This window comes from Sceloporus occidentalis, unplaced genomic scaffold, assembly GCF_023333645.1.
Source record: "Sceloporus occidentalis isolate IW3139 unplaced genomic scaffold, rSceOcc1.0.p SCAF_14, whole genome shotgun sequence".
NCBI classification, from domain to species: domain Eukaryota; kingdom Metazoa; phylum Chordata; class Lepidosauria; order Squamata; family Phrynosomatidae; genus Sceloporus; species Sceloporus occidentalis.
In genome coordinates this window covers 14,977,774-15,000,446 of record NW_028316994.1, presented here as the reverse complement: position 1 = coordinate 15,000,446, position 22,673 = coordinate 14,977,774, and the positions used below count along the sequence as shown (strand labels likewise).

General features: G+C 45.8%; 1 protein-coding gene across 9 annotated transcripts; it reads left to right on the top strand.

Moving 5' to 3' along the window:
• The first annotated feature begins 1,907 nt into the window (after nucleotides 1–1,907).
• Nucleotides 1,908–17,880, top strand: LOC149304193 (putative RNA-binding protein 23). Of its 9 annotated transcripts, none has more exons than XM_089481198.1 (16): nucleotides 1,908–2,032; nucleotides 8,326–8,454; nucleotides 8,567–8,647; nucleotides 9,702–9,749; nucleotides 9,873–9,943; nucleotides 10,028–10,078; nucleotides 10,419–10,598; nucleotides 11,053–11,106; nucleotides 11,216–11,333; nucleotides 12,371–12,523; nucleotides 13,136–13,273; nucleotides 13,390–13,455; nucleotides 13,541–13,751; nucleotides 14,903–15,004; nucleotides 15,904–15,988; nucleotides 17,031–17,880. In XM_089481198.1, the coding sequence occupies exons 2-16, from the start codon at nucleotides 8,419–8,421 to the stop codon at nucleotides 17,032–17,034; spliced, it is 1,398 nt and encodes a 465-aa protein (XP_089337324.1). In that variant the 5' UTR covers nucleotides 1,908–2,032; nucleotides 8,326–8,418; the 3' UTR covers nucleotides 17,035–17,880. The 9 variants fall into 9 exon arrangements, with proteins under 9 accessions (XP_089337324.1, XP_089337327.1, XP_089337323.1 ...); XM_089481201.1 differs by having other exon boundaries at nucleotides 1,908–2,036; nucleotides 14,906–15,004; XM_089481197.1 differs by having other exon boundaries at nucleotides 1,908–2,036.
• The last annotated feature ends 4,793 nt before the right edge of the window (nucleotides 17,881–22,673 follow it).

The window sequence follows — 22,673 nt, the reverse complement described above, 5'->3', positions numbered from 1 at the left end:
TATAACAAAATCCGTGTATGCTCAAGTCCCATTAAACATAATGACAGAGCAAAATGATGTCCCTTATAAAAAAATGGAAAATCAAGGTAAATTTATACTTTTTTGGAACATTTTCAAACCGTGGATGCTTGAATCCGTGTATAAAAAATCAGTGTATAAGAAGGGCCAACTGTATCTTTATCTATACATACATCTGTTGTTGCTATTGCGCATTCAGGTAGTTTCTGACTTACGGCGACCCTTTTGTGGGGTATTCTTGGGAAGCTTTGTTCAGGGGAGGTTTGTCCTTGTCTTCCCCTCCGGCCGAGAGACTGTGACTTGCCCAAAGCCACTTTGGGCGACTCTTAAGGCAAACCTATCATGGGGTTTTCTTGGCAGGTTTCTTCAGAGGGGGTTTGCCATTGCCATCCTCTGAGGCTGAGAGTTGTTACCAATGGGCGACCCTGGGCAAGTCACACTCTCTCAGCCTCAGAGGATGGCAATGGCAAACCCCCTCTGAAGAAACCTGCCAAGAAAACCCCATGATAGGTTTGCCTTAAGAGTTGCCCAAAGTCAGAAACGACTTGCAGTGCCTTTGGGCAAGTTTTCCATTGTTGTTGTGTGCCTTCAAGTCACTCTCTCTCTATACACACACACACACACATCCCTCCATATTTGTGGATTTGATTATTCACGGATTTAATATGTTCTCTCTAGGAATATCTCAGTCCTCCAGAGCAAGTCTATGGTCAACTTTAATGAAGTTTAACGGAAGGACCGAGAAGAGATTCCTGGAGAGAACACTCCGCTAGGCCTTTGTAGCTGCTCCAGTACAATTCTATGGTCAGTGTCTATCGGACGTTGTCCACAGAGTTGCCCTGGAGGACCGAGAGATTCCTAGAGAGGTTTCCTCTCAGGTAAAAACGTGCTGTTTATGTTATTAGTGGATTTTCCTGTGCCCCTAAGTCTAGCGAATCCGGAGGGACGAGTGTGTGCCTTGAAGCCGTTCCCCATGGCATCCCTCAGCATCTGCCAGGCTTTTCTTGGGAAGATTTGTCCAGAGGAGGGTCTCCTCTCTCCCTCTGAGGAAACTGAGGACTTAAAAGGCAGAACAACATTATATAGATATATATATATGTTTAGTGTATATAATATGTATACATTTATGTGTATATTTTATACATGTGTGTATATATAAAAGCGTTTGAAGCGGAGGGACAGGCGGCCCTTGCGGCGCAGTCTCCGCTGCCGCAGCCATTTCGGAGCAGAGGAGGGCGCGAGGCCTTGAAGGCCGGGCCTAGCGGTAATCCTAGGAGCCTGTCCGCTGTTGCCATGGCAACTGCGCCTCGTAGGGCCGCCTCCTTTTCCACAGGCCTTCGTTGACCTTCGACCTCTCGCCGGGAGAAAAAAAAGCCTTCCCAACAGCAATGCGACCAATCAGGGCTCCTCTTCCACCTCGAGACGGACTGGCCAATCAGCGCAGGCGTCAACCGCAGTGTGACAAAAAGACAAGCTAGGTTGAGACGCTTCGCATTAACCTCCCTCCCCCACCTCGATCTTCAACCAATAATAATCGCCGTAGGGAACGGTACAGCCTTTATTTTTCCTCACCCAATCAGTTCCCACCTTACCATTCTTCTCTCGGATTGTCCCATCAGCTTCCAGGAGGTCCCGCCTCCGCGTTTCATCGATTGGGTCCACCTGGGGAGGGGCGGGGCAAGGAAGGAGGCGGCACCTCCGAATACCTGAACCACCGTCGAATCAGCGTCGACGTCGCAGACCTCCGTCCGGCGCTGAACCAATCACCGTCGGGCTTTGGCCTTCAGCCCCTCCTCCACAGGTGTCACTCTTCCACCTCTTAGCCAACCAATACTGAGGAAGCTATTGCGCAGGCGCGGTACGGCCCAAGGAGAAAGGAGGGGGGTGGAAGGAGAAGGGAGGGAGAAGAGCCCGCCGCCATCTTAGCGTCGCTACTAGTGCTACTGCTGAGGAGAGAACGGGAAAGCCTCGGAGGCGCCCAGCCGGGGCTCTAACGGCCAAAAGGGAGGGGGAGGTGGGTGAGTGTCTTTTTTGAGGCGCTAGGGAAGGGGAGGAGGAGGGGGCGGCGACGTCACTGCCGCGGCGGTGACGTCTGCGGCCCCACATTCTTTTACGGGGGGGAAAACCGGGGGGGAGAGCGCGGGTCTGGGAAGAGCAGAGTATCAAGGGGCGTGGCTTTGGGGCTGAGGGGGCGTGGCCTCGGCGTCTTCCTTGTCTGTTCTCCTCTCTGCGCCCCCTCCCTCTGTTGTGGCTGGGAAACAGAGGAGAACCAAGAGGCCCAGGTAAAGAGAGGCAGAGCTATATCTATGTCTGTGGTTTGTGTTTGCATCAGGTGGGTCCTTTTCCATGGATAGAGAGGCCTATTGGGGCTTCAGAAGCAGGGGACAAAATGGTGCCTGGGAGGCTGGAACATGGCGGTGGTGGCCTGCCTTCCACTCTTCGTTGTGGGAGGCAAGAGTGTCGGGAAAGGGGGCTTTATTCCTCCTCTGGAGGGTCCAAGACTCACTGCAGGAACAGGGGACGTACTAAGACAAAGGACAGCACTTGCCCATAGGGAAACGTGGGGATTGCTTGCCCATAGGGAATCATGGGGATTACTCAGTGTTTCCCTATGGAGAAGTATTCCCCATGATTCAATGGGCAAGTATTCTCCAATCATTCTCTATGAACAAGTATGGTGTCCCCTGTGGGCAAGTACTGACCTTTGTTTTAGTACATCCCAGAAATGGTCCACTTTGAGACCGCTTTAACTGCCCCCCCCCCGATCATAGAGTTGGAAGAGACCCCCCCCCCCCGGGGTCCATCCAGTCCAACTCCATTCTGCTCCTAATACAGTGGTTCTCAACTTTTGGGCCTCCAGATGTCTTGGACTTTGATTTCCCAGAAGTCCCAGTCAATATACTCATTGTCCAGGGATTCTGGGAGTTGAAGTCTCAAAATGTCTAGAGGACCAAAGGTTGAGAACCGCTGCTCTAATAGATGCCTGTCCAGCCTCTGTTTAAAGACCTCCAGAGAAGGAGACTCAACCACTTTCCACAGAATCATAGTTGGAACAGACCGCAAGGGTCCACCCAGTCTAACCCCATTCTGCCATGCAGGAATTCACAGTCAAAGAACCTCTATCCAGCCTCTGCTTAAAGACCTCCAAGGAAGGAGTGTGTTCCACTGTCAAACAGCTCCTGCTGTCAGGAAGTTCCTCCTAATGTTGACCTGAAATCTCTTTTCCTGTGGTTTGAATCCCTTACTCAGTGTCCTAGTTTCTGGAGCAGCAGAAAACATGCTTGTTTCATTCTCAATATGACATCCCTTCAAATATTTAAAAAGCTACAATTCCCAGGATTCCTTAGCACTTATTCAGGGCAGTGAAAGCGGTCTGAAACTGAATTATTTCTGCAATCTGTGTTGGACCGGTTTCAAGGGAGATGCAGACAACTCCAGGAGAGGGGCCACCTTTGTCTGCGAACAGAGTAAAAATGTGCTAGAGTTGTTGCTGCTGCTGTTATAAACTGCCTTTGAGATGACCCAAAACATAGCCTTTATGGTCCAAAACAGACTACAAAAATAATCCAGTTTGACATCGCTTTAACTGCCCTGGCTCAGTGCTAGGGAATTCTGGGAACTGTAGTTTGTTGTGGCACCAGTGTTCTTTCACAGAAGTCTCACAGAACTATAGTTCCCAGAATTCCCTAACACTGAACCAGGGCAGTTAAAGCAGTTTCAAACCGGATTATTTCTGCAGTGTGGGTTGGACCTATCTCTTTGCTGGGGTGCTCAGGCCCTGTGTAATAATATCCTAAAGTTGGAAGAGATCCCCCAAGGGCCATTCAGTCTCTGCTGCCATGCAGGAAAACACCATCAAAGCATATCCCCAACAGATGGCCATCCATCCTCTGTTTAAATACCTCCAAAGGACACAGGGAGAGACCCCACCACTCTCCAAAGCAGCATGTTACATTGTCAAAGAGCTCTTCCTCTCAAGAACTTCTTCCTAATGTTTAAGTGGAATCTCTTTTCCTATAGTTTGCATCCATTGCTCTCTATTCTCTGGAGCAGCAGAAGACAAACTTGCTGCATCTTCAGTATGACATCTTTCCATATATCCTCAGCCACTCCAGGACCTGTCTTCCACTTCTCTGCTCAGGTCTTGGAAGCCCAGGCTCATGTCCTCCCTGATCGAATCCATCCGTCTGGCCTATGGTCGTCTTCTCTCTCTCCTGCCCTCCTACCTTTCCTAGCATCATTGTCTTTTCTAATGATTCATGCCTTCTCATGACATGGTCAAAGTACAACAGCCTCAATTTGGTCATCTTAGCTTCCAGGGAAAATTGGGGCTTGATCTGTTCTAGAATCCCTTTATTTGTCTTCTTGACCCTCTGTGGTCTCCTCAGCCCTCTTCTCCAGCACCACGTCTCACATGAGTTGATGATTCTATGATTCTCACATCCATACATGGTAATTGGGAATACTATGCCTTGAACAATCCTCACTTTAGGGTTCAGAGTTATATCTTTGTACAGTACTTTAGGATCTTACTTAGTTTTTCCATAGCTGTTCTTCCCAATCCTTCCCAATTCTTGACTGCAATCTTTGTTCTGATCAGTGTATGATCCAAAGTATGGGAAATCTTTGACTAATTCAGCTTCCTTGGTATCTCAGATGAATCTTCTGTGGTCATTATTTTTGTTGGTTAAAGCCACAATAGGTGCAAAACAAGAGGCCTCAATGGCCACAAAGATCAATATGGCATACTGTTGGGCTCCCTTCTTCTTACAGTGTCATTCAGTCCCTGTTTCCTCAGACCATGAGCCTGCTCTGTTTGCTTCCACACCAGTCTGGGTAGGATTAAGGTCTGAAGTGTGAAAGAAAGCTGCCTTTTCTTTCTCCCTTTGTGTTTGCAACCAAAGAAGTGGGAAATCCCTGTTTCACACCCTTTGTGATTTATAATTCTTGGTCACTTTTTATTATATCTCAATGAGAGGAGCTCCAAAGCCTCACTATGCATTAAGTGACCTGTGAAAAGAGGGAGGTGTTAGAAAGTAAACCATTATGAACAAGGAGGAAGTTGTAAGAGAAAACTTGGGCAGGGAAGGATTTAGAGTTCTGGAGTTTGGTTACATGGGGATTTAGAAAGCTGCTGGGTTGTATCAGGAAACATCTGGTGCTGAGGCCATCCTGAACTAGAGGTTTTCCAGGTGTGTTGGGACTACATTACCCACCATCCCCAACTACAGTACTATGTAAATGGCTGGTTGTGAATGTTGTGATCCTAATTGTCAGGAGAGCACAAGGCAGGGGAGGATGCTCTAGAATTACTAATAGCCAAGGAGACACATGACTTCCCTGATCAAAGTCTAGTGAACAAGGAAGTTGAATGTTTTTCAGTGTTAAGGAGACCTCCAGCCTTTTGGGTGAGGATTGGTGCAGAAATAAAATAGGAGCGTTGAAACTCCAGTTAAAGTGATTTGGGCAGGGGCAGGTGGCCTGAAATCTTGAAATGGTAGCTGTCAGGAAAGGATTGAATCCTTAACACTCAAACATAGCAGGATTGTTAGAGACTTGGAATACTTCATTGGTCTTCAGTTCCCATCAGCCATAGCTACTACAGTTGCTGGGCTGGTCATAGATCTGGAAACATTTGGCAGGGCACCAGTCCCCCCCCCCCTTCCTTCCCTAAAGTGTGAAGTTTGGAAGCACTTTTGCTCCAGTTGACTTATTGATCAGATTTGGTTGGACCTGTCTTCTGGTTTTAACAAGGCTGTCTGACTCAAGTGCTATCCGTAGTGTCTTGAAAGCATGTAGCTTGGCAGCTCTTTTTCTGCCTGTAGAATAAGTGTAAACATTGGTGGTGTGGCTGGCTAGAAGAGCAATCTCTTTGTATTTTTTGGTGTGTTGTATAAGGCACGAAATTGTTGGCGTGTCAAGAGTACTGCTGTATCTGCATCATAAGATCTTGCTAAGCCTGGACATATTTCAAAAGGCCATTTATGTCAAGGAAGCCAAAGTTTGGGCAAATATTCATGCATACTTACATTGCATGGCCTATTTAACATTTGTCTCATTTTTCTAGCATCTGGTTTATTTAAGCAGATAGAAACTTAAGGATGAAGGGTTCTATTTGGGAAGTCTAATGAAGAAGGGCAGAGAACACTTTTGTTTGGGAGCTTGTAGGAATTATGGACTGAGAGTTATGAACTAATGGCCTGAATACCTAAAGGCGCCATATCCTGTGTCTGCTAAATGGGCTCAGCCCTGTTTAGTACTTGGATGAGAGACCACCAACAAATACCAGGTGCTGTAAACTGTATTTCAGAGAAAGGAACTGGCAAAACCACATAAGAAAACCTTATTAAATTGATAGGTTCACCATAAACTGACAGGTAGCTTGAAGGCACATGCACACAGAGTTATGGAGAGGTTTGTGCAAACTATGCCTAGCTATTTTGTGTCCTTCTGAATTCCACCTTCACTAGAACGTGCGTCCTTACAAATACGTTTTTATTCTAAAACACTTAGGAGCTGATCAAGAGAAATTAAGGCATCCCCTGTGCTGCCTTCTCCATTATTCTTTTGAGTCTAGATGCTATCTCTTGATCTTTCTGCCTGAATAAATCACTGAAAGGTGGGAAAATTTCCCACTGTGTCCCAAGAAAGTTTCATTTTTTGTCCTGAAATGAGGATTGGTTGGTGGCTCACTCCTTTTGTTGGAGACACAAAGCCAGAGACATTTCAGGTAGTGTGTGAGGCATGGGGGCCTCTGGGGAGGATGTTCATGATTGCAAAATTAATTGCTTAGAGACAAGGGCCAGCACTCTTAAGACAGCTTTTTTTAAAAAAAAATTGCATTAGTTGAAATCTTCAGTTGTAGAGCTCTGTAAAGGTTTCCATTTCATATGTCTTACTATTGTAAGCAGTTCATAAAACTCTCATGTGTCCACTGGCTGTGCCTTGCTATCCAGGCATCTTTGTGGCTGTGTGCAAATGGTATTAATTGTCCTTATCCCAAATAAGCAGATTCTTCTTATTTGCCTGATTGCCTGATCCTATTTTGACATCTGCCTTTTGCGGTGGTTCACGGGGCGGAGGGGGGAGTGAATTCCTGAAGGGAAAAGTATAGCACTTGTTCCTCTCAGCAACAGAGGTTTAGTGTTGTAGCATCTAACAGAGAACGCTTCAGAAGGAAAGGAAACATAGCACCGATTTTGGCTTCAGCAACTCCTCTCTTTCCTGCCCCATCCCTTGACCGAATAATTGGCTGCTGACTTTAGGCAAGAGTCAGAGATGCCCAGTTCTGGTCCTTCTAGAGCCATTGTTGGCTTGATGTGCCAGTTTTCAGACCTGTGCACTTGGAGCATACATAAGATTGTGGATAGTGTTTCCGCATGCTGTATTGCTTAAGAAGGGATTACTGGCAGCTCACATAGGTAGAGTAAATTTGGAAGTAGGCCAGTGTTTCAAATGTTTAGGAAGATTCTTCAGGAGGGAGTCTAAAACCAATATCACCTGGGAGGTCTTCCTTAAGAAGGCCCCATTTGTTAAGGACTTGCATTTCTGCTAAATGCATGTTTACATGGAAATAAATCCTGCTGAATTTGGGGAGCCTTCCTCCAAAGAAGGGCATTAAAAGTGCACTCCCTAGGCTGCCTTCTTAAGCATGCAGACAGTCCTCAGAAATAAATGCAAGTGAATTTATAATAAAGTTCTCTAGGATTGTGAGGTTGAGCTTCTCATATCCAGAAGATGGGTTTTAACTTGAGAGGCAGTGAATGAGGCATTTTTCCAGTGCCCTTTCTCTGTTTCAATGATGTTTCCTAATTGGTTGATTTAAAAATTAGAAGAGTGCTTCTGTTTTCCTCTTCTTCCTCTCCCTCACCCCAAATTATACTGTGACCAATATTTTGCAAGTATATCTAAGAGGCATACTGAAACCTAGTAGAAGAGGTACAAATACTTTAATTCTGAATTCTCTGAGGTATTTTTCTAGAGTGTAAAGTTCCTAGAGATGATATGAAATGTGAACCCAATGGGAAAAGGGATTTCTTGCATGTACAAAGTTTTCTCTAGATTAGAAAAGGGAGGCCAGGCAGGTTGTGAATGTTTGGTAGACAAGGGATCTTCCATGTTTGTGTTTTGCTGTTCCAGAATCCCAGAGGTCAGTGCTTGGACTTCAGTTGGTTTCCAGATCAGCAAAGTTCTAGAACACAATTCTGTTCTGGGATTTAGAATGTACTGTATCCAAGCAACATGCCTGGTCTTACCCCTTCTGCATAGCCCACTCCTCAATTTCACTCATGCCTCCATCTTCTCCAGGCTGTGATCAGATTCTTTACCTGCTAGACGCCCTTCTCCACTAGCAGCTCCTGTGTCTCGGGGTGGTGGGGAGCCCACCCATTTGGGCCAGCCATGGATCCGGCGTTCCCCAATCCATCCCAGGACCCAGTGAGTAGCCACTGTTACCCCTTTTTCCTTACTTTTGGGAAGGTAGGGTTGTGGGTTTTCATTTGAGAAACTCCTTTTTTCAAACACTTGTTCCTTCTCTTCCTATTTGCAGAGCCAAGAAGACGGCATGGCTGCAGACGACTTCGATATTGTTATAGAGGCCATGCTGGAGGCCCCATACAAGAAAGAAGAGGTGAGGTTAGGATACTGAAATGACAACAGCCCAACATGTGGGGGAAAGTTCAGTCATGCAGTCAAGAGTGTGGTGTAATTCATAATGCACTATTTAGCTTAGACTTAACTCCCACTGACTCCATTGATTTGGAGGCATATCCTTTCTGAAGTCTCTGTATGCAAGCATAAGCACAGTTTCCCATTTTCTAGTAGAAAGCTTTCTCTCTTGCAATTGTGTGGGTCACATAAACCCATCAGTAGTTGTGACCATGGCAGAGGGTTTCATAGAGTTGTAAACCAAACACAAAGCAAAACAATAACATAAAAAAATTAATAAGAACTTGCTGTTGCTAGAACCTAATCAATATTAAGCAGAGAAAAATTCTCTATATTTTTATATTTTTGTAAATTGTGACATTCTTGCAGGGTTGGTTCTGATTTAATATCTTCTTCCTTAGGAACTTGGAATATTTTCCAAGTCAGTGTGTTTAAAGATATTTTTTTTAAGCAGTAAGGGAGAACTCAGTTTTTTGACTCACTAGTATTAAGGAGGATGTACAAATTGACTTGCTTCGGTATATATGTTTGTGCATATTTAGAGAAAATAATTCATAGTACTGGAATGGTGTGAAGGGTCTTTCATATCTGTCATGTCATGGTTTTGGTGTCATTCATTGTATTGACCAGCCTGGCATTCATCATCTTTTGCCAAACATACTTCTGAAAGTATATTTGCAAACATAACAGTTTCAGGGTGCTCTCTTTTTTTCATAATACCAAGTGACTAATCTCCATGTGAAGGAGCCCAGGTCTCTGCCTGTAGATGGCACTGTGTCTCTTCTAGCCTAAAATATGTTTAGGTTCATGTTATGCTGCTTGGTGGCTTTAGTGCTAAAACCTAGCTGCTGCTTCACCCAAGGTATTAAACATATGGTCAGAAAAGCCCATGTCATAGAGGTTGAGGTTTTCTTTGATTTGAATGGGGTAGGGAGTTGTGGAGTATGTGTGTGGTCCCCTCTCCCTGTCTCAGTGAACCTTTCCTGCTGGGCCCACCCCTCCTGTGTTTGCTCCAGGCCCAGCCAGGACCCTCAAAGCCACCAGCCGATCCCCCTACAGCACAGGTAATGTATGAAAGCGATCGGGAGCTGGGGGACCAGGAACGTGGGCTGATCCTTAGGAGAGGGCTGCAGTGTGGGAGATTGCATGCTGACTCTTTTTCTCTGAACTGGCCTTTTTTCCCCTAGCCACCTCAAGAGGAGCAAGGAAAGGAGACAAAGAAAGACAGTGCCCCCAGCAGCAGTGGAGAAAGCAGCAGGTGAGTTGATGGGTTTCCTTTGGCCCTCTGTTCCTTCCCTCCCTCCCACAGCCCACTTCTTATCTGTCTCCTTCCTGATTGCAGCAAAAAGAAGAAAAGCAGGAGCCGAAGCAGGAGCCGTGACCACAGACACAGGTAGGAGTGGGTCTGGAGAAAGCCTGGGCACAGAAAGTAAGGCAGGGCTGCTGGGTGGGAGTATATGCGAGTTGTAGTCTTAGCATCCACAGAATACACCAAGTTAGGAAAACTAGCTTCAGAACATTTAATCAGTATGCTGTTTTTAAAACGATATCTATGCGGCAGGCCTGTTAGCAAATCTTCACAGGCCATGGACAAGAATTCCCTCTGCTTTGCATTTTTATTGTTTCTTCATTTTCCCTCCATTTGGGCAAATGCCAACCTGGTGCCCCCAGCATGCTTACTTTGTGTCTCCCCCCACTTTGTAATGCTAACTCATTTTCTGAATCTTCTCTAGCCGTAGCCGGGACCGAGACCGCCACCGCAGGCGCAGCCGGAGCCGGGATCGCCGCAGCCGTCACCGGAGCAGAAGCCGCCATCGAAGCCGCAGCCGGGATCGGAGACGGGGAAGCAGGTCTCGCAGCAGAGAGCGCCGGCGGGATGAGAGAGTGCGTTATCGCAGCCCTCCACCCCCTGGGTAAGGGACACAGTGGTCACAGCATCATTATGTACTTCTCACACAGCAGGGGAAATACTGATGATCAGCAGCTATCTTGGTGATCACTTCTTGAACTTCCAATTTTTTTCCTCTTAAAAACACTTTTTGTTACTTTCTCACATGAGTCTGACAGTATTGATGCATGACTGTTTAGTACAACAGCTGTGCAGAGGCACCCATTCTGTCACCTGAGATGAGAGTGTTCATACTGGTTTTAGTCTTAAATGGCTGACTTAGGTCTGGTCTTCCATTCTCTGGGTTGATAAGAAAGGAGGAATCTCACAGTATGGGATTCTCTCTGTCTCCACTCAGAGAAACGACGTGGTAGAAGTTTGAATTTCATTAGTGCCTAAGGTGTCGCTGTTCAGTATTACTTGTTGCACCAGTGTTGAAATGGGTTGTTATACACTATATTCCTCTTCCTTCGCTATAGGCGGCGCTTTGGACACAGCAAGAGTCCCCTCTACAGAGAGAAGAGCCCTCTCCGGTAAGTGTTCTCATTACATTGGGAGTGGTTGTTTGACCAAGAAGATGTAACATACCTTCTCCTGGGTTTAAGCTCCCTCCATCTGATTAACCTCTGCTTTCTCCCACAGAGAGCCCTTGGGCAGCTTGAGCCCAGAAGAACGTGATGCCCGCACAGTGTTCTGCATGCAGTTGGCTGCCCGTATTCGCCCACGTGACCTTGAGGACTTTTTCTCTGCCGTTGGGAAGGTAATGCTTCTTGGTTCATTTGTTTGTTGCAGTTTTTATCCCGCCTTCCTACCAAAAAAAGCATTTAAGGCGGCTTACAAACATCATTAAAACAATTTAAAACAGTAGAACCATTAAAGTCATTATAATAAACAAAACAGTTTGAAAGGCCAAATTGAAAAGATGCATCTTCACACCCTTCCTAAAGGCAGCGAGAGTGGGAAGTGATCCACAACTCCAAGGGGAGTGCATTCCACAGTCTGGGAGCAACACAGGAGAAAGCCCTCTCCCCGTGCCCGTCAAGTGGGTCTCCACAGGTAAATGGTATCCTCAAGAGGGCCTCTCCTGAAGCTCTTATTTAACATCCAGGCAGTCCCATAATGAGTCGGGCAGTCCCTTTGATAGACAGACCCTGGCCTTTTTAGAGGTTTAAAAGTTGAAACTCAACACTTTGAACTGCCTCCTCCCCCAAAAAACCCTGGGAACCACTGCAGATCTGCTTGGGTCAGTGCTAGGATCTCAGTACAGTGCATTTGTCGTGCCAGCTGCTGTAATTTGCACCAGCTGAACCTTCTGGAAATTCAGCAAGGTTAGCCCCCGTAAAGCATATTGTAGTAGCCTAGACATTATGTATCTAATAGTGGCCAAGTCAGAACAAATTACAAAAGGCTGCCCTAAAATGTGGTTCAAAAGCACTACTGCCACCTGAGAATCCTCAGTAATATTCCCCCTCCCTTCCTCAGGCTTTGGCATGTGCCTACTTACATTACCCAAGAAGTGGGCAACCTGTGTGGACCTTCAGAATTTGTTGGACTATGGCTTCCATTCTCTTCAACTGGTATCCCCAGTTTCTAGCAATGGTGGGCGCTGCAGAAAGACCTGGAGACCCACAGGTTCCCCATCCCTATTTTATTGCTTCAGACCTAAAGCTCTGATTTCACTTTTATGTTGTGTTCATTGTTCACCTCTAATAAGAAACAAAGAATAGCATTTAGCTGTTGACAAGAGTTTTTTTCAGTTGCCCAGTCTCTCACTTGTTTTGTCTTCTACTCTTACAGGTGCGTGATGTCCGAATCATCTCTGACCGAAACTCCCGCCGCTCCAAGGGCATTGCCTATGTGGAGTTCTGCGAAATCCAGTCAGTACCATTGGCCATTGGGCTGACTGGGCAGCGCCTCCTTGGTGTGCCTATCATCGTCCAGGCCTCCCAGGTGCGAGTCAGGATGTAAACCAGCTAACCATTGAGGCGCCAGGGGGGAATAAATAAAGAGGGGTTCTTGACAGGAAGGAGTGTTGGTTTAAGGTAGGATGTGAAATTGAATAAGAGACGATGTGGAACATAGGCATATTGCAGAGAAAATGGAAGTTGGGTTTTAGGGAAGGGATGGAAGTCATTTAATATCAAAACTGAGGGTTAGAAATACATGCGTGTATATATTTAGGCACATTTATATTGTTTTGTGCCTTTAAGTCATTTCTGGCTTAAGATGAGTCTAAGGCAAACTTATCATGGGGTTTTCTTGGCAAGTTTAATCAGAAGCGGTTTGCTTCTGAGGCTGAGATTGTGTGACTTGCCCACAGTCACCCAGTGGGTTAATATGGAAAGGAAAAATGGCTCAAAGATGTGTAAAGTAACTTCCCTGGATTCCAGCTGATTTACAGATGTGGAAAGAATAACTTGTTATTGGAAGCTGCAGGAGCAACTTTGGTAGAGCAGTCATTGGTCAGTTGCTGTAAGTTTCAAAACCCATACAGTTTACTTGTCGCTGTCCCTGATCTCTCACCTGTTCCTCTCACCCTCCATCCTGTGTCTGTGGCGTTAGGCGGAAAAGAACCGGCTGGCTGCAATGGCAAACAACCTTCAAAAAGGCAGCGGGGGGCCCATGAGACTCTACGTTGGCTCTCTTCACTGCAACATCACCAAAGAGATGCTGCGTGGGATCTTTGAGCCCTTTGGCAAGGTTGGGGTTGACCTTGGGGGAGAAGGGATTGGGTGAGTGATCCTGGAGGAGATGGGATTGGGTGAGGTGGGGTGGGGCACATTTCTAATCTTTTGTCTCTCTTTCTCTGCCTGCAGATTGACAGCATTGTTCTGATGCGTGACCAAGATACTGGGCAGTCCAAGGGCTACGGCTTCATCACAGTATGTATTGGAAGAGGTCAGCAGGTGTTTATGATACTCCCTTCTTAAGGTACATCATTGATGACACACAATCTTTGTCCCTCAGTTTGCAGAGTCAGAATGCGCCCGGCGTGCCCTGGAGCAGCTGAATGGTTTCGAACTAGCTGGCCGGCCCATGCGTGTTGGGCAAGTCACTGAACGTCTGGACGGCACCACTGATATCACCTTCCCTGACGGAGACAACGAACCGGACCGATCAGCCCTGAATCTTGGTGCCACTGGCTCCCAGCTGCAGCTCATGGCCAAACTGGCTGAAGGTGAGTGGTATGCTAGAAGCTGGAGGGAAGGGAAAACTAGAAATGATTATTTGTGCTATCTAGAGGAACTCCCTGAGGAAACTAATTGTTTTGTTCCATTAATAAGGAGTGCTGTTTAACTTTTCAACTCCCCAAGTGGCAACTGAATCTTTAAAAGTCCTGGGAATAATAAGGGTCTGTATAATAAAACCACCCAGGAGAAGAATGTGAACAGCATGCACCTGGAGATGAAAGGCATCAAGGGAAGTGTTCTGGGAGTTAAAGGAAGGGAGTTACAGAATGGAAGTATTGCCACAAAGGCACAGCTGCTAACAGATGTCAATGCAGCCTGCAGTAGATCCTTGTCCTTGGATCTTGATTCTCAAGAAGTCATCCAGGAGGAGACCTTTGTGTGCCTTAGAACTTTGATCCTTAAACTCTATAAATTGGGTGAATTAATTATGAGAAAAATAACTTGAGTAAAACACACCTGAGCCATCTCAAATGATTCAGATCCCCTCTCTCCATGTGTCTCTTTAACACAAGAGATGTACCTCCTTTCAGAAGCTCTGTGTGTTCTCTGCCTTGGCCATGCTGCACTCATGCTTCATCATGTTATAAAGATAAATTAGAGAAAGTGTGTGATTTTCCCTGGGCTTGCCTACAAAGAAAGAAAAAGAGCAGTTTGGCTTATGTTGAACTGTTTGAAATTACAGTAATTCATTTTTGTGGTGCAGGGCAAAGGAAAGTTTTCCTGCTTTAGATAATTATTATTATTTTACATTTTTAATGTTACTACATGAGAGATCCTTCTGGGTTCTTTGGCTGCTTCGGGCACTCTGAGAGACTTTCGGTTTGTGCTTGGTCTTCTATAGCAGACGGTGTGGAAACTTTGGGCTAGTTTCAGGCATTACCTGAAAGCAGAGGAAGGGAGATGTTTGATGCCATTCATTTCTGAGCTTTTTCTCTCTTTTCCCCTGTCCTTTGTCTTTGTGGTCTGGGTAGTTCGAAAGCGTTCAGAAACTATGCTGAAGAAAGCTACCATAGTTTGTGGCTCTGATATGCTCCTGCAGTATGAGGTGGAAATTAGGACAGCTAATTGAAGAATGATTGTGGATGAAAAGCATCCACCTGTGCCTGAAGTAATTTGTCTTGTGTTTTCCCCACTCCAGCAGGTTCTGGGATCCCCCTCTCGACTACAGCAGCAGCTCAGGCTGCCCTACAACTCAATGGAGCGATACCCCTGGGAGCACTGAACCCAGCAGCCCTGACAGGTATGACAAGAGAGGGGTTGGGTTGGATTTTGGGATATACCTGATTAGACTTCTAGTGATGGAAAGGTTTGTATATGTGAAAATAAGCTCCAGACCTGTGGAAACCACATGAATCTTTTTAAAGTGTTTGCAGCAAGCAGAGAATTCTTTTCCATTTTCACATATATCAAGTAATAGAATGCCATCTAAACTGCATCAGAAGATGAGCAAAATGGTTACGTTTCAAGAAAGGGTATTATACAGAATCAGAAACTGACTTGTCTGGCCATCATTGTCATCGTCTGACAATATTTGAAACGGACTGGCTGCTTTTTTCCAGGTTCTTGGGTAGAGCAGTGGGTTTTTTCAGACTCTGCTGTCCGAGCTCTTCCTTTTAAGCTGGCAATGGAGCATGGGCTGCTCTGTATGCAAAACATAAATTCTGCCAACGTGCTGAGGATCATGTTTCCAGGGCTGCTCAACCTGCAGCTTTTAGCTGCTCCCTGTGTGCCCTGGTGGACCCCCCATTCGCTTTTCTCTGTATCCTAGGTAATCCACTAGACTGCAGAGGCAACACTTTACCTGGCTTCTGGGTTGCCATTTTCCTGCTGTCACTAGAGGCATAGAAAATAAGGACTTTTGACAATCACTGGAAATGGGGGAGGCTCTCTCTCTCGCACACGCACACAGCTGCAGTTTCTAGATGCTAACAGTTTACTCATCAACTATCAGATACTGCCCTTCAGGCTGAGAATTTTTGGCCCTTCTACTTTAAACTAATCTGACCCAATATTGTTCATCCTGCTTTTTGTAATCCCTGGTAAGAAGTATGTATATTGCTCCAGGTCAGCTCTTTAGCACTGTGATCATATATTTAAAAGAAGAATCCTACAGTTCTTCCCTCCTTTTCTATTTTCCAGCTCTCAGCCCGGCACTGAACCTGGCTTCACAGACATTGGCCTCCCAGTGCTTCCAGCTTTCGGGTCTCTTCACTCCCCAAACAATGTGAGTGTGTGAACCACAATGAAGGAAACCAGTGCCATGTGCTGGAAAATTTAATTGTGCATGACTTGATTTCCTAAGTAAAGGCTAGTAAGTAGATGGAATCACTCTCAAATGAATGTGTGGAAACCCCCCCCCCCCCCCCCCAGTCATGGCACCAAATTTCAGTCCAGCATATATCTCCCTGATTCTGAAGCTGCACATCTAGCCCACTCTGTTCCCGGCATATGTGAAAATGCCCACAATTTTTTTGTTCCCAACAATCTCTTTTTAAACTTTACTCTTCTGTATTCATAGACACAAGCTTGTTAGTTTGTTTTAGTATAAGAAGAAACAAATAAATGCTTTTGAGACTATTTTATGTAAGCAGGTTCAGTTATCAGGCTACAGTAGTCCACACTTGTCTGTGATTTGTTACCCTTAAAGTCTGAAAATAAAATGTACAGGTGGCCTCCGTATCAGCGGTGGTTCCGTTCCGGACACACACCCTGCAGATACTGAAAAGATTGGGCCCGCAAGTCCCATTATTGCCAATGGACACGCAACGTGTGCAAGACCATGTTGGTGCAGCTGCTTGGGTGTGCTGCCATTGACAATAATGGGATGGGACCATCTGCAGATGGCTAGCCTGCTGATACGGAGGCCTGAGTATAGTCCCACCTTGTGATTTTGCTCTCCACAGTTTCAGTTATCTATGGTCAAGTGTGGTCTGAATACATTACATTACATACATTACAGGTATATAGTTCAGGACTATCTAGGGTTTCAGCCATCGACTGAGGGATGGAATGCAGATAAGGGGAGACTAGTGTACTTCAATAATTTCAAAGACAGACTAAAAAAAACAAATGTCTAGTCTTCTCTGTAACTTTGTGGGTTAGAAAATTCTAAATAGAAATAGAAATGAATTCTGATGTTCTGAGTGTGTTCCTTTGATAGTATTGTGTCCCTGCTTGTACAGAAAGGGTTCAGCTGGAGGTGACTGGTGCAGAGAAGGAAGCAGCTGTATTTTCCTTTTTGACCCTCTCTCTTCCATTTTTTTCAGGTAACACCACCCGGTTCCCTCCCTGCCCTCCCTCTCCCAAGGAGCCAGGAGGGGAATGATCATCTCCACGCCATCACCTCACCACCCTCATTGAGTACAAGGCAAGGGGGATGGACTCTGAAGGAACCCCCTCTTCCTGGGGGACCTTGTTAACACGAACTGATTTTACTCTGATTTCCCTCCCACCAGGTGCTGGGGAGGGGTCTTTGTTCTTTCCCTTGGTTGTGGAATCAGAATTGGAGGGGGTGCTTTATTCCCCATGTGGGAGCCTCAGAGGGACCGGGGGACTCCTTTCCTCCCCCTCCCTAGTGTGGGATTTCAGCATCTCTTACATTTTTTTTCCTCTGGCAAGAGCCTAACAGGGCTGCCATGTCAGGATGTACATTTGCCATTCCTCTTTCCTTCTCTCTGCTCTCTGGGGGTATTTGCTGGATGGTGTTCAGAAGGGGCTTAATCATAGGAGGAGGGCGTATGCTGTACATAGAAGGAAGTGTCCTGAGCCAGCATTTGAGTGGGAGGCCTGGTCCTGGGGAGGATACCCCCTCTCCTTCCCAAGCAGTGTTTTGTTATTCCTCTCCCCATCTGTAAAGAGATTGCATACAGTGTGGGAATGTCATCCCATTCCTTTCCCCATCCCTCCTTTTTCTTGGGTCTGTATCCTGTTCTTGGTGTTCCCATTTTTCTGCTGCACCTTCCCTCAGAGTCCCTCAGACCATCTCTCCCCTCCCCCCATTCCCAACTTTCAAAGGTGTATTTTGGGTTTTTTTTTTCTTTTTATCTCTCTCAATTTTGTTTCCTTTTTTTCTTTTTTTTTTTGCTTATAAATGAATAATAAAAGTCACCAAATGTAGTCAGGTGTCTGTCTCATTTTCCTCCCACCCAGTTCTCTAAAATAGTTGTGGTTGGTGGTGCAGGATGAAATGGCTCTTTCCCGCTTTCCCCAGATTAGTGATACAGATGTCAGGCTCCATTGGCTGGAGAAAAGGAAAGGATGCCATGGATGTTACAAATAGTTAAGGTTTCCAATGCGTCAGTTAGCTGATGCATACCTCTGTCTTACTACCTCCCCATTCCAAATATATAGAGTGTACGAATGAACCATTGCAATTGTCTGAGCAGTTCTTGAAGGCCAGACCCTGACAATTTTCACCCCGTGCCATGAAGATTTTGAAGGATGCAAAGCTGGAAGAAGGAGGTAACTTAAAAAGAGGAAACTGCCTTCTCCTGAGGTTGGGTTGTGTGAGTATGCTACACTTGTAGGAATTTAGTTGCGTTTTTTATAGCTCATTGACAATCCTCCCATGGTCTGGACTTCATGATTGAGATGGAAAGATACAAACAGTTTTCTGGACAGGATGAATGCCATGAACTATTCAAGTCAACAGTAGTATAACAGCTTGCTGTTCAAAGGCCATCGTAATCCCACTGACGCCTTCTTGCTGGTGTACCGTCCTAGTGACTCAAACTGGCTTCTGGCAGGGAACAGCCCCAACACTTGGGTTCCCCCACCCACAGGCTTTCCATCAGATTTCTTTCATGTACCTGCCAGGGAAATGGCATATTCTGGCACTTTTAAATCTTGCTCAGTAAGGAGGATATGAACAGAGAGGATAGCACCTCAGTCCACAGTCTGCCCTGTTTCTGTAGGGTGTGCGTCACCTTTTTGCTGAGATAATATTTATAGAGAATTGGAAAACTCAGAACATCTGCTGAAAAATGGGTCATTTGCTGACTATAGTATCGTATACAGTAGGTCTTCCACATTGGCTGGGGTTAGGGGCACAGGACCCCTATGAAAGTGGAAAACCCACAAATAAAATACCTACTTTAATCTGAGAGAACACCTCTAGGAATCTGTAGGTCCTCCAGTGCAGCTCTGTGGTCAACATCTGCCACAAGCTGAGCATAGAATCATGCTGTAGGACCTACAAATGCCTACAGACCTGTTTTCTCTAGGAATTTCTAGCTGTGCTATGGGTCAACGTCCAGCAAAATTTCTTTGGAGGACCTAGTGATTCTTGGAGAGAACATATTAATATGCCTCAAAAGTCAAAACCACAAATGTGGAGGGCCAGCTACCTTTTAGCCACAAGAGCACTTAACAAATGTGTATGTTTGCTTGTCTTTACATTGAATGCCAACTTCCAAGTGTGGAGTGGAAGAGGGTCAGATCCTGTACCATAGGTCTACTGTTGACATGTTTAGTTATAGCTGTTGGCTTATGACATGAAAACCTGGAGGCTACAGCTGGTGTGGGAAAGCTTGTGGGGAGTTAGTTTCTGTATGTCATTTCTGTAACCGAATAGCTGTGCGTGGGGTGTGAGATTCCCTCCCTCTCGTGTTGGTTTTGCTTGCTGCTGCTTTGGCACATTGGAAAGAGAAGGAAGCACACAGCCATCTTTGTGCCATTCCCTCATCCCCACCTCTTGATTTTGCTGCCTCTGCTTTTAAACTGAGGAGCCATCACACTTCTTGCTCTCCTGGGTGAGTCTCAGGTGATGCTTCAGCCTGAGCAGCAGATGGCTCTGAATTTAGTCCTGTCAGCAAATTTCACTCTCCCCCCTCCCCAAACAAAACCCTCCATGCAACCTCTGATCATGGCCAACCCCCATCTATGGCTTTGGGCTTTCCCTGAGGATCCACAGCCTGATGTCATCCAATCATAAATAAACCTCAATTGCCCCAGTTTTCCACTTTGTGTTACTTCCTTCTGCTTGCAAACCTGGGATATCACATTGCCCCCCCCCCCCCCACCAGCCATCTTTGCTTTCTGTTACAGAAGGGCTTTGATGGAAAAGTTAAATGCTCGGCTTGCTCTGATAACCAATAGTTGATTGCTATGGCAATAGGAAACATCTTGTCTCCATGGCAACTCCCAGCTGTGGACCACAAGGACGTTTCCATGGCAAGGAGATGCACATCTCCTTCCCATCACCCCCCACCCCACCCCTTTTCCCAGCTCATCCAATTTCTGGATGCTTGAGCCATGGGGAGCAGCGGCGAGGGAAGACATTTTGTGCTTCACTGCTTTCTCAAGTGCCTGCGGTGGCAAAAGGGAAGGAAAAGGGCTCTAAAATGAGTCTTGATTGCTGGGCCATAGAGACCTAGAATAAGATGAAGCCAAAGCCCTGCTTGCCCCTTTCTACCAAAAAATCCCCCAAACCACACAAATGAGGAGTATTTTGCATTTTCTTTATATGCAGATGAAGAGTCTTGTGCATTATTTCAGCTAGCATGTGTTTCTGCTGGAAAAACAAGGGAGGGAAGAACAATGAATTTAAAAAATTGTGATTGTATGCCTTCAAGTCATTTCTGACTTAAGCTAGCCCTATCATGGGGTTTTCTTGGCAGATTTTGTTTGCAGGGGGTTTGCCCTTGACATCCTTTGAGGCTGAGAGAGTGAGGCTTGTCCAAGACCACCAAGTAGGCTTTCATAACCAAGTAGGGATTCAAACCCTGGTCACCCAGTGTCCTAGTCCAACATTGAAACCCGTTCTCCATGCTAATTTTCCAAAAGAGCATTGCCCTCTTATTCAAAATTGAGACTGATTTCTTGGGCAATGTATCACCGTCCAGATGCTATAGGACTCTGATTCCCATCAGGCCTAACCAACAGCACATTGGGGCATATTGGGAACTGTAGTTCTACGGGGAGCTGGATTTCTGTACCAGACAGATGGTTTTTAGCCTCCTTGTTAACATCATGGTCAAACAACCACTGCCCAAGGGTAGATAAAAGGTTAATTTGCATTAGTACCTAGATGCCTTTTTGGGTTACCTTGGTGGTTTGAGGCTTGGAAAAGGTATGAAGGCTGAGAATTGATTGGAAAAGTGAATTTTCCATTATAACTAGCCTGCTTGCATGGTTCTCATAGCTACAGAAGGAGGAATGGATCACACATACACTTTTTAGAAAACGTATTCAGGGGTTGCCAGGTTGGCTATATATCAAAGTATGATGACATCCGACATCCACAAAACACAGATATTTTTATTGGGCCAACCAAAATGTATATTATATGCGTTGTGAGCTTTCAAAGTTCCATTAGTTTCTTCATCAAGCAAAAGTGTTTTTAAAAGCCTTTTAAAAACCTTAAATGTCATCTGAACCGAGGACAACAACCACAACATCTTGTCAAAATTCAGGCCTATTGCTAACATTGTCATTTTTTCCCTCCTGCATGATTTTTTAACACACTTGCCTGATGCAGAAGCCAGTGGAGCTTCAAAAGCTAGTAACATGTATAATGTACATTTTTGTTGTTTTAATAAAGGTATCACTGTGTTGTGGATTTTGGATGATACAGTGAGCCCTTGGTATCCACTGGGGTTTGGATCCAGGACCCCTCGTCAATACCAAAATCTGTGGATGTTCAAGTCCCATTAAATACAATGGAAGGTAAAATGGTGTCCCTTATATAAAATGAAAAATCAAAGTTTCCTTTTTGGAATGTATAAATATTTTGAACATTTTCAAGCTGTGGATGCTTGAATCCATGGATGAAGAATCTGGGTATGAAGGATCAATTGTACTACACTTTAATTTTGTTTGCTTCTGCACAATATAACCCTTGGGAGCCGGGAAACGTCAGCCGAGGTGTGCCATACAGCCAGCTCTGGGAAAGTGGATCACCAGCTAGGGCCAATCTTGGTAAAATTATTTAGTTATTTAGGAGCCCATTTCTACCATTTGCTGTGAGTAGATTGTGGACACAATCGGCAAAAGGGCTGGGATGCCTCTGTGCTGTAGACCATCTGCTGCATCATTGACCACCAATAGAGCTTTTAGCAGTAACGTGTCAATGTTTGGCACCAAATGAACTCTTGGGGAGGCCTGGAATTACACATAAATAATAAATAAAAGTTTTATTTTTATCCCGCTTTTTGTTAAGGCACAGAAGTCATCCCACTTCTAGAGACCAACAAGTTGCCCACCTGTTTTGAGAGAACAGCTGGCTCTGAAAACAGCTCCTTTGGGAAACCGTGTGGCCTCAAAATCTTAAATATCTTTTCCTTTTCTCTCCCTGCCTCCTCAGTCCTTCTTGACTGAAGAGATGGCTGTGTGGGTAAGAAGGAGGGGGGAAACACATGTCTTGCAAGGATGCGTGCCCTCAGTTTTTAAAGGCGGCAATGGGGGAAAAGGCTGAGGATCTGTGCAAAGGTAAGGTTGCAGAAAGCTTGTCAGTCCTAGGAGGAAAAAAAGGGAGTTCTTTGTTGCAGGTGCGGCTTTTGAGAGCAAGCGTAGGAGGCCCCCCCTGAAAAGCACTGACAGCTTGAGCCATCAGCCTGTCGCCCCCGCTGACAAGGGGAGGCATGGCTTGCATCTTAAGCAGGCTCCTTGCACTGTCTCTTACTCCCAGACCTATTTCATGTTCTCTGTCAAACCCCCTCATTGCTGTCAGCCTTCCCCAACCCACTGCCCTCCAGAAGAGTTGAACTACATCTCCCATCAGCACAAACAGATTAGATTCAGGCGGTGACGTCCTTGCGCATGGTGTCACACAGCGTGCGGGCTGCTGACCGCTGCTCGAGGGGACCGTGCCATGGCCTCTGACATCCGTTTCGGATCCAGCATGGCTGCTCCAGGGAGCATCTGTGCCAGACCTCAAATGAAAGGCTCCACACAGCCATTCTGGGTCTTGT

Bases quoted from the DNA above. Each gene is read 5' to 3' on its own strand.
- LOC149304193 (XM_089481198.1), top strand. From the start codon at position 8,419: ATGGATCCGGCGTTCCCCAATCCATCCCAGGACCCA. The intron at 9,944-10,027 runs GTGAGTTGATGG...TCCTGATTGCAG, and splicing joins AGCAGTGGAGAAAGCAGCAG to CAAAAAGAAGAAAAGCAGGA. The intron at 10,599-11,052 runs GTAAGGGACACA...CCTTCGCTATAG, and splicing joins CGCAGCCCTCCACCCCCTGG to GCGGCGCTTTGGACACAGCA.